Source organism: Brassica napus, chromosome A9, assembly GCF_020379485.1.
Source record: "Brassica napus cultivar Da-Ae chromosome A9, Da-Ae, whole genome shotgun sequence".
In the NCBI taxonomy this organism is placed as follows: domain Eukaryota; kingdom Viridiplantae; phylum Streptophyta; class Magnoliopsida; order Brassicales; family Brassicaceae; genus Brassica; species Brassica napus.
In genome coordinates this window covers 5845084-5856237 of record NC_063442.1, presented here as the reverse complement: position 1 = coordinate 5856237, position 11154 = coordinate 5845084, and the positions used below count along the sequence as shown (strand labels likewise).

The 11154-nt window shown below is 33.6% G+C and overlaps 3 protein-coding genes across 7 annotated transcripts; all 3 read left to right on the top strand.

Annotated features, from left to right (window-relative positions):
- Nucleotides 1-705: 705 nt before the first annotated feature.
- LOC106366360 (serine--glyoxylate aminotransferase-like) lies at nt 706-2925 on the top strand. Of its 3 annotated transcripts, none has more exons than XM_013805959.3 (5): nt 706-935; nt 1194-1714; nt 1805-2171; nt 2403-2613; nt 2685-2925. In XM_013805959.3, the coding sequence occupies exons 2-5, from the start codon at nt 1225-1227 to the stop codon at nt 2820-2822; spliced, it is 1206 nt and encodes a 401-aa protein (XP_013661413.1). In that variant the 5' UTR covers nt 706-935; nt 1194-1224; the 3' UTR covers nt 2823-2925. The 3 variants fall into 3 exon arrangements, with proteins under 3 accessions (XP_013661413.1, XP_048595538.1, XP_048595539.1); XM_048739581.1 differs by having other exon boundaries at nt 933-1019; XM_048739582.1 differs by lacking the exon at nt 706-935 and adding an exon at nt 937-1006.
- Nucleotides 2926-4193: 1268 nt separating this feature from the next.
- On the top strand, nt 4194-5975 carry LOC106365199. The gene has a single exon (XM_013804648.3). It carries the CDS (start codon nt 4387-4389, stop codon nt 5608-5610), a length of 1224 nt encoding a protein of 407 aa, XP_013660102.2. The 5' UTR covers nt 4194-4386; the 3' UTR covers nt 5611-5975.
- A 1334-nt stretch (nt 5976-7309) lies between these two features.
- Nucleotides 7310-9055, top strand: LOC106366358 (beta-1,4-mannosyl-glycoprotein 4-beta-N-acetylglucosaminyltransferase). 3 transcript variants are annotated; one of them, XM_048739583.1, is made up of 3 exons: nt 7310-7552; nt 7659-7698; nt 7838-9055. In XM_048739583.1, the coding sequence occupies exon 3, from the start codon at nt 7843-7845 to the stop codon at nt 8932-8934; it is 1092 nt and encodes a 363-aa protein (XP_048595540.1). In that variant the 5' UTR covers nt 7310-7552; nt 7659-7698; nt 7838-7842; the 3' UTR covers nt 8935-9055. The 3 variants fall into 3 exon arrangements, with proteins under 3 accessions (XP_048595540.1, XP_013661409.1, XP_048595541.1); XM_013805955.3 differs by having other exon boundaries at nt 7825-9055; XM_048739584.1 differs by lacking the exon at nt 7659-7698 and having other exon boundaries at nt 7332-7552.
- Nucleotides 9056-11154: the final 2099 nt, after the last annotated feature.

Below are 11154 nucleotides of genomic sequence, written 5' to 3'. Positions count from 1 at the left end.
TTGAGCATTTTAGTTTGGGTTTTAAGAAAAAAATAACATAATTTAAAAACTTGCTAAAACCACTAGTTGTAGAAATATTTCTAGTTTATCAAAATTTTTGGTTTGCAAGAATATCAACAAGATCTTGTTGTAGAAATATTTCTAGTTTTCGTCTTTAATTCGGTTAGTTCGGTATCAAAAAAATATTACTGAAGTTTTTGGCTTGCAACTAGCTCAGCTAATTTTTAGTGGTTAGTTTGGTTATTTCGATTCGGATTTCAGATTAGTTTGGTTTGTTAGAAAACCAAAGTTTACCGAACTAAACCCAATCTTCAAACCGAATTAACCAAACACTGAAATTTACGGACCGGTTCGGTTTAGGTAATAACCGCAGGCCTATTTGCGGCCATTGTTTCAAGAATACTCTTGTTTCAAAAACAAGTTGTGTGGCTCGGTCCCATTTATCTCCTTATCTTTCCTCTTCACTTTTCCACCTCAAATCTTCATTATTTTATTCTATTACAATCTCCCTCCCTCATACTTTTCATCCTTTTGTTTTATCCCCCAACTTTTGTCATAGGTCAAAGCCCACCCACCCACCATCTCACAATTATTCTAGAGATGCACTAAATAAGCAAGAAATATTTTTTTTTGTCAAAAATAAGCAAGAAATATAAAATGATAAAGAGTAGAAGAGCAAATATGCAAAGTATTACAAATACATTGTGAACCATACGTACCTAACCTCAAAAGATTTTTCTCCTTGCTCTTATCCGCCACGCGTCTAGAGAGTCCAATAAGCGACGCTACGTGATTGGGATAAACCAAATAACAAAATAAAATACTTTAAAACATGCAAATGACGTTACAAAATATATATATATATATATAAAAGGACGATATATTAAAGGGGTCTGAGAAGAAAAGGCCCTCAGGAGCTTCAGCCTTATTCAGAGGTTAACTTCTTTCTCCTTTTTGATTTTGGCAGAGTTTACGACTTCGACTTCTCCGCTTGTTACTCTATTACGTATATATATATGGTCTCATAACTCTCTGAATCGATCACACATATTTGTTGGTTTATGAAATAGTAATATATGTTTCTGTTATTGCTTATTTGAGTTGATCGTAGTCATGTGTGAATATAAGCTTTAGCTCTTTCCTATGTTTGGGATTAGGTAAATATCAGAATATTTGTAAAATTTATTTTGTAGTGGGGAGAAGGAGAAACAAGGTTAGCAAAAAATGGATTATATGAATGGACCAGGGAGACACCATCTGTTTGTACCAGGACCAGTGAACATACCGGAACAGGTAATCCGGGCGATGAACCGAAACAACGAGGATTACCGCTCACCAGCAATCCCGGCACTTACGAAAACACTGTTGGAGGACGTGAAGAAGATATTCAAGACAACATCTGGGACACCATTTATGTTTCCCACGACCGGGACTGGTGCTTGGGAGAGTGCCTTGACCAACACGCTATCTCCTGGAGACAGGATCGTCTCGTTTCTGATCGGACAGTTTAGCCTGCTTTGGATTGACCAGCAGAAGAGGCTAAATTTCAATGTTGATGTGGTTGAGAGTGAATGGGGACAAGGTGCTAATCTCCAAGTCCTGGCCTCAAAGCTCTCACAAGATCAAAATCATACCATCAAAGCCATTTGCATTGTCCACAATGAGACCGCCACTGGAGTCACCAACGACATCTCTGCTGTCCGAACCATCCTCGGTCATTAAATTTATCACAACCATTTCTTAGTTTTTTTCTTTCTCTGTTATTATTTTTCTTTTACACAGCTTTATACGGGCATACACACAGATCACTACAAGCACCCGGCTTTGCTTCTTGTGGACGGTGTCTCGTCCATATGTGCGCTTGATTTCCGAATGGACGAGTGGGGAGTGGACGTGGCCTTGACTGGCTCGCAAAAAGCCTTATCTCTGCCAACAGGCCTTGGGATTGTGTGCGCCAGTCCAAAAGCCTTGGAAGCAACCAAAACTTCAAAATCTCTCAAAGTCTTCTTTGATTGGAATGACTATCTCAAGTTTTACAAGCTCGGAACATATTGGCCATACACACCTTCCATTCAACTCCTATACGGTCTTAGAGCTGCCCTTGATCTTATCTTTGAGGAAGGACTTGATAATGTCATTGCCCGTCACGCTCGTTTGGGAAAGGCCACCAGGTAATTAAGTTTATAGCTTTGTGACCATATCAATACTATTTAAACAGCAACCCTTTTTTTTCAAAAAATGCTTTTGGTGTGCTTTTAATACTAAGTGTACCATTATGGAAGCAACTGGTAGTTATATGATCTCTGATTACGATGTGAAATAATCTCAAACAAGAGACTTTTAGTACACCAATTGAGCTACAACTAAAAGTTTGTTTGTTAATATGATAATGTTATACGTAGGCTGGCGGTGGAAGCGTGGGGCCTGAAAAACTGTACACAGAAGGAGGAGTGGATAAGTAACACAGTGACAGCAGTCGTTGTGCCACCGAATATAGACAGTACGGAGATTGTGAAAAGGGCGTGGAAGAGGTACAACCTAAGTCTTGGTCTTGGTCTCAACAAAGTGGCTGGAAAGGTTTTCAGAATTGGGCACCTTGGAAACCTTAATGAGGTACGTTTGTTTGTAATACAGTTTTTGATTAATATGATCATACTCTAATCACAGTACCTATTAACACGCAGTTGCAACTTCTTGGGTGTTTGGCTGGAGTGGAGATGATATTAAAGGATGTTGGATACCCGATTGTATTGGGAAGTGGAGTTGCAGCTGCTTCTACTTATCTTCAGCACCACATCCCTCTCATTCCTTCTAGGATCTAATTCTTATCCTGTTTCTCTGTCTTTCTTCTCTCCCTCTCAATGTATAACAAAACTCTTTGTTTTCTCTTTTCTCCACTTCTTTTATATATTACTAAATTATCTATCTTTTATGTGCAATTATGTCCAACAAACTTATTAAAAAGGGTCATATGTATTTCTTATTCACAAATAACTTTATTTCAATACGTTCACTTTAGTGGATACGCTGTTAGTATCCAAACTCGACCACTCCCTCCGTTTGAGTTCTTTCACACCCATTTGGTGCAAAGAAGTCCAGAGGCAGTCATTTAAAAAAAATAGTTGAGATGTTCTATCAGTAAAAACCATTAAACTGTTTAACACTTTTATTATCACTTAAGCATTGTTTAGAATTCTCATAATCTAATTATAAGCCTTTAAAACTAATTTATAAATCTTTATACATTATTTTATAAAACTAATTTATAAATCCTAAATTAGTTATCTTCTACACTACCTTAAATTTAACATAACTTAGAATATTAAACTTAATATAACTTAGAAATCTTAAATTGTTTGATTTGGCAATAGTGATATAAGAAAACTTGTGTCTTATATTTCTATTGCCAAATATTTTTAATTTATATTATGTTTTAAGTAATGTTGAAGATAATTAATTCATGAAGTCAATTTTTCTATTTAGAATAGAACGCCAACTGTTTTTTCATGCTTACACGATTTTTGGCTTTCGCATCATACTTTCCTCCTACTTCCTAGAAAATAATGATAGGTTATTCTTCTTCTCCTTGATTTAAGATATAATATGTTGTACTCATATCATATTGATCAATAAAACAATATCTTTCATTTATACTTTTTGCTTTATTGTTTTACTTTATGTTTCCATAATATCACAAATAATCCTACATTATCTTACCCCAACAAGTAGCATGAACTATAAAAGCTTATAAAATCACAGTTAAGTTTTATTAATCATTTGTGAAAGTATGCAAATATTTATAAAGCTCTATAAACCAGTTATAAGACTGATAAAAGCAATGTATAAAATTTTATAAATTAGTTTTATATGCTTATAAATCGATTATAAGAGTTTTAAGCAATGCATATGTGATGATGAATGTTTTAAAATATTTGATGATTTTTAGTGATAAACCCCATCAACTATTTTTCAATCGGAAGAAAACTTCTCAAATAAGTTTTTAACATTATAAATAATCAGAAAGTAGCAATGAAAATACCATAAACCTCAAAAGATAATAGAATAGAAATCTAAAAATATCGCAAGAAGATTAATGAAAAAATAGTAGTCAACGGAAAGTGACCCAATTGATTCGGTGTTCAAAAATAACAAAACCAAAACAAAAAATTAATAAACAAAAAGGAAAAAAAAAGTCTTTTTTTGCTTATCATTATTTTTGGGTGCCTTTGTCAAATATTTGCTTTTCCATTTTCACCTTCATGCATTGCTTTCCTTCGTCGTCCCCTCCAAGGACGACGACGGATCTGTCTTTGCATCCACCGAAATAATAAATTTCATCTTCTCCATTTCCTTTGGTTTTACAGATATAGTTTTACCAAGGAAAAAATGTCTTTTCTTGCGCCTTGTCAAATTTTGGAGATGAATATTATATCGGCCCAAGAATTGGCGCCGGTGGCACGGTGTATGAAAACATATGCGGTAGCTTGGATTGACCCGGAGCGTAAACTAACGACTCGGGTAGACAATACGGGCGGAACAAGCCCTACATGGAATGACAAGTTTGTGTTTCGCCTAGATGAGGAAGCACTCTACGATGGGACATCAATAGTTGTTATAGAAATCTACGCATTGCATTGGTTCAAAGATATTCATGTTGGTACGGTACAAACGTTGATCAGCGATCTTGTGAACCCTTCTTCCGGTATGAGATTCGTTACCCTTGAGGTTCTCCGTGCGTCAGGCCGCCCTCACGGCCTCCTAAACATTGCTGTTGGGCTCATCGATAACTCGGGCCAAAGCATGCCTCTTTTGTTCGAAGAAGATTTGATGTTCCACAAGACAAACATAACTTCGAAACCTGTAGGGCTTCGACGTTCCAAAAGTGATACAAGCTCAATGGTGGAATCACCAAGAAAGAAGGTGACACAACAACAAACCACCCGTGTGAGTTCTACTACAAACTCAGGTTTTGAGAAAGATGAGTTTTCATCTGACTCTCAGATGGTTGTGTATGAGCCACAAAGAAAAACGCCAAATACAATGTCGAGGCAAACAAAACATATCGTGCATGGGACACCGATGAGGCCAAGGAACACGAATGCATTTACTCCCAAAAGGAACAGTATTGAATATGGGACACCAATGAGGTCGAGGTCGAGGCCGGTTGTAATTACAGAGTCTGATTTGGGACCTTCAGCCTCAGTGGTTGCCGCTCAAATAGCAAAAGAGAAGGCTTTGACAGGGAGAGATGCAGAGAGTACTGTGATAAGCGTTGGCGAACGAAGCGTTGAGGGTCTCCGTTCTAAGCTAGAGAGGTGGCAAGCGAATTTACCGGTCGTTTTAGACGTTGGTTCAAGTTATCAACCAAGTTCTGACTACAAAACAAGCTCTAACTTCAAACCTAAATCAAGTTACAAGCCCAATGAAACTGTCCCACGAAATCAACAGATGATTGTAGCTCCTGTTCCAAAGCAGGGTGGGAGGAAGAAGAAAGGAGGTGATAATGGATTGTTTTCATGTTTTGGTAACATTTGTGGCATCGAGTGTTCTATTGTTTGTGGTGGGTCTAGTGGACAAAAAGCATCCAAGAAGAAGAAGAAAAAGAAGTGAAAATTTTCAAAACCTTATTTCTCTGTTATCGATGACTATATATTCCCATTATGTTTCTATTTCTGATCAAGCTTGTCGGTTTTGCTACTCAATAATCTAAATCATAATAGTAAGACAGGGACAACGGTATATTATCTCATTATTATTTTTATAGTAAAGAAGAAACTTTGTTTAAGCCATTCTCATTTCAAAAATATCAAAATGTTTATATCAAGCATTTTTCTGTTGGTTAAGAAAAAGAAACGTTGAATTGCCTTCAGAAGAAAAACAGAGAAATAAGATTTCAGAAACCTATTATTATTTTTGATAGAATCTAATTAGACCTCACGCCTTTCCAACTGTGTTGCTTGAAAAGTTTTGGCAAATCTAACGCTTCTTTGGTGACAGTCAAATTGTGTTTCTTTCAGTGTTCTGATTAAGAGTTTTTATTTTTGGAGCTGCTTACATGATAAGCCAAACATAACCCAAACATAACCCCATCCATATGCACGAGATAATTTCAGACCGTGATGCGAAAGTTTCGCTGATGGATCTACATGATGTATTGTCCTTGTTCACATGGTGTATCAAGAGAGAAGAATGACATAGAAAAACTTGATAGAATATGTTCAAGTCACCTTTTGTGTAAATTTATCTTAAAACAAAAGTTGTAAGTTCTTGAAAGCCATTTAAGTATATTTTTATTTTAGACCTAGAAGAAGACTTCATTCTTACAGTACACAATTTTTAGAGAGAAACATAGTTGATAATCATCAACATCATCTAGATTCAGATTTGCAATAGATCAAACGAGAAATCTAAAGAAGATTCAATTAAAACAAAATAATCTAACAAAGAAAACAAAGGAAGCAAAAACCGCATACGAAAAGGTAGGATAAGGTAGCTGAATTAAACGAGAAGTTTTAAGACAGACATCACAACTGCATTTGTAGTACATAAACAGAAACATGATTAATTTTTTTTTTTGACGAAACAGAAACATCATTGATTACTATGTGTATATGAACACAAAAATTGTGGATCTATTTTCTGACTCTTTTTTATATATTTAATTTTGGAGCAGTGTCAAAAAAATTAAATTTAACTATCAAAAAGATTATCTAATCATGTTACAAATATTTAGTACTATATCTACCATTAATTCATTATAAAAAATTACAAAATTTGATTATTTTACTTAATTAGTGTTTATACATTTTTCTATTTCTTAATTTTAATTTATATTATTAAAAAAATTTGGATAACAACATAATATATATAGGAATTAATATTAATTTTAAACATGTCTTTAATTTTTGGCCATTATATATATATTAATTTATAAACAATTATTTAATAAAAATTTAATTATTTAATATTTATTAAGTGTATAAACCATATTAACCACCGTAAATTTTAATTCACAAAAGTAAAATTGCAAATAATAGTATAGATTTTCGAAATATTTTTAAATCCAAAGTAGTTAATAATAAAATTAAAGAATAAATGAAGTTGATTTGGAATTTACCTTTCTGGCCGCATTGAAATTTACGTTTAAAGATTCTTTTTTCTTTCATTTTTTCCTTTTAAATTTTACGTTTAATTTTTACCAAAATATTATCTTGGAAAATGTTAAACTAATGGTATTCTGAGAAGTTTCATAAAAGGAAGAAGAAAAAAGCAGACCAGTGTTAGAGTTGTCCTATTATTAGTTTCTCATTTTGAATAATATATTAAATTTACCATATTATCTGTGGCGCAGGTTGGGAGTGTTGAGTTGTCGTTTTACAGTCTTTAAGCGTGAGAGCTGCAAGAAACGCCATCAGATTCCTTCTAAAGTTTATTTGCCAAAATATCCATTGAGCTAAATAGATCACCGCTTCATCTCTCCTCTAAATTACTTCAATCTCGTAGCTAATTTTGTTGTGATGAAAATCTGAAACCTCGATAAATCTGGAATAAGGTATCTTCCTTTCCCTTCTGTTAATCTTATGTAGTGGATTTCAAGATTCTGTCGAGTTTCTTGTTTCACTTAAAGAATTCTATTTTTTTCAATTTGATCATATTAGTTTCTGTTTGATCTGAAGAAAAAGGGAATCTTCCTTAAGGGTATGCAGATTCTGACTTTACTTTCCCAAATCTGAACATTGACTGTGTACTTAAACTTGATGTATCTTGTCTAGAACCCAACCTTGTCTGTTGAGGTTTGATAAAGAGTTTTTAGCTATTGTCTTGTTTTCTATGCAGGGAGAAATGAAAATCAGATCGTTGCGTCAACCGCCACCTAAACTTGTTCTATTGCCAACTCTTGTTATTATCGTTTCCTCAACATGTTTGTTTGGTATCCTCACAAACCTCCAAACCTTATCATATCTTCTCCGTCCTCTCTGGGACAAACCGCCACCACCTTTCAGACGAATCCCTCATTACTACGCCGAGAACGTCTCCATGGCCCACCTCTGCAATCTCCACGGATGGACTCCCAGGACGGAACCAAGGCGAGTCTTCGACGCCATCATCTTCAGCAACGAGCTCGACCTCCTAGAGCTCAGGTGGCAGGAGCTAGGACCATACGTTTCAAAATTCGTAATTCTTGAATCCAATACCACCTTCACAGGCATCCCTAAGCCTCTCTTCTTCGACTCCAACAAGGAGAGGTTCGCCTTCGCCGAGGGTAAGATAGTGCACGGAGTCTTCCCCGGGAAGAAGCGTTTGCACCACGACCAACAACAAGAAGACCCTTTCTTGCTCGAAGGCCAGCAGCGCGTGGCTATGAACTGGCTCCTCAGGGAAGCTAATGTATCCGATGGAGACGCGGTGATAATGTCGGATGCAGATGAGATCCCCAGCCCTCACACCGTGAAGTTCTTACAGTGGTGCGACGGGATACCGGATGTGATGCATCTGGAGATGAGGGATTACATGTATTCCTTCGAGTTCCCGGTCGATTACAGCAGCTGGAGAGCGTCTGTGCATATATACAGCAGGAAATGGACTCACTACCGCCACTCACGACAGACGGACTTGATACTGTCCGACGCCGGGTGGCATTGCAGCTTCTGTTTCAGACGTCTCAGCGAGTTCGTTTTCAAGATGAAAGGGTATAGCCATGCGGATAGAGTGAAGCGCAAGGAGTTTTTGGACTACTCCAGGATACAGAAACATATATGTAAAGGATATGATCTCTTTGACATGCTTCCTGAAGAGTACAGCTTCAAAGATTTGATTAGCAAAATCGGACCCATCCCTCCTTCTACATCCGCTGTACATCTGCCTGCGTTTTTGATTCAGAATGCTGCCCGCTTTCGCTTTCTCCTACCAGGAGGCTGTCTCAGAGAGCCTTAGCTAAAGTGAGGATCTTAGTACAAATAGAGAAGCAATGGTTTCTTGTAAAAAAAAAAGAGATTTTTGGCGTCAAACCAACATAATCCCAAAAACAAAAAATAAATAGATCGTTATTACACCATCATCAGTCCCACTCTTGTACCAATTTATTTCGACCTAGCGAGAAGCAAAACTGAATTTAACGCAATCACCTTATAATAAAGAGAAAGTTAGAATTTTGAAGAGGCAAGCAAGCCGCACACCTTATATAAGAGACTCAAAATACGATGAAACAGTGAAGGTTGCACTCACCATTGTTTAAAAGGCAACCGACTCATTATATAACTTGGAAACTTATTCAAAGTAATTTGGTTCATAGTGTACGAAATGTTTGTGTATTTGCTTAATTGTTCATATATCCATTATGATCATTTTACCGATTTTAAGTTTATAGATGATATACTTTTGGGAAACTTAAAAAAAATGCCATTAAATGAGATTAAATTTTGGAAACTACACCATATTTCTTACATGTTATTTTTTAAATGATTATAAATTACTAAAAATAATAAAAGTCTCACATTAAAAAATTTCTGATCAATGGTTTAACTCTTTTTGTTCAAACAAGATACAAATGATCATAAATCGTATGAATATGAAGTCTCATTAGTAGATAATCAAATTATATATATTAATATTATTTAAATTAAATTATATACTATATAAAATATATAAATATGTTAATTTCAAAATTTGCAGTGGAAAATTATTGAGATTTTAATATTTTAATTTTAAAATTTTGTATTGAAAAATCTCACATTAAAAGTTTTGTGATTATCGGTTTAAATTTTTGTTACAGAAAATATACAAATATTAATAGAATCATATGAGTAGGAAGTATCAATAATAAATATTTACATTAAAATATACTATATATATATCTATGCCAGTATCACTAAATTTTAGTTATATACTTTATAAAGTAAATAAAATGATTGTTTTGATTTATTTACCAAAATATTATTGTAAATTAACAAAAAAGTATTGGTTTTTATTTATATGCTTACTGTAATGTATATACTTTTATATATACAAATTATTTTTTAAATATGTGGTTTCTAATTTGTTATTTGATCCTTACAATTCCAGAAAAACACGTCTTCAAATCGAAGTAATTTTTAATATTGGAAGCATTATATATATACATTAGGTAATAATCCGCGCCTTGCGTGGAATGTGATTATTAGTTTCATTATTTTTTTAATAAGGAGATTAATCTGTTTAATCTGGATATCAGTTTGGTTTTGGGTTGTTTTTTTTTGTTTTTAATCTCTTAAAATATAACTATCATTTTAAATCAATATTTATTTGGTTTGTTCGGTTAAAATGTTTGATGTTTTTGGTTTTTTTTCCTGTGATAATCAAATATTACTATTATTTGTTTGTTTTTATGTTATGAATTTTAGATAGTCGTGATGTCGAACCAATGGTTTCATATTATAGTTTCTAAACCGATAATATTTTAAAAAGAAAATAAAATTATTAAGACAAATCATTTTACTACAATTTGATAGATAATGAAAGAAACATTAAAAAAAATATATTTTAACTTCGAAAAAATTAGATATTTCAGTTGTGGTAAATACTTAGTTATAAGATGTCTACGTCAATGTGCACATGTATGTGTATGTAAAAGTATATAAAGATGATTGATAAATATATAAAGATACTGTTAATTAATATTAAATGACATTATTTTCAAAATAATACATGAAAAAAAAATTCTTAAACTAAAATTATTTAAAAATAAAAATATTGTAAAATTTATATAAACTATAATATATAACTTATATATAATTCTTTAATATATGTATATATATATATATGCATATTACGGATCAAATTGGATATTTGTTCATATAAATATTGATATTTGTGATTTGTTTTTTTTTTTACGAATATTGCAGTTTAGTATTTAATTTATTTCGTAGAGTAACGGATATCCGGATTTTTTTGTTCGAATCAAAATGAATAACAAATCAAATCAAAATTTATGAATAATTTATCCAGGTCTATTTGTAAACAGGAAAAATAACGTAAAGAAAAACCATGCATGTGAGTTTTATATTAAAAAAAAAAATAAAGTATTATGTAGAGTTTGACTGAGAAGTTCTGTACATGTGACCTGTGTCCATTTTAGTCTGAACGCATTTATTACAATGCTTCTATACGTGACATGTG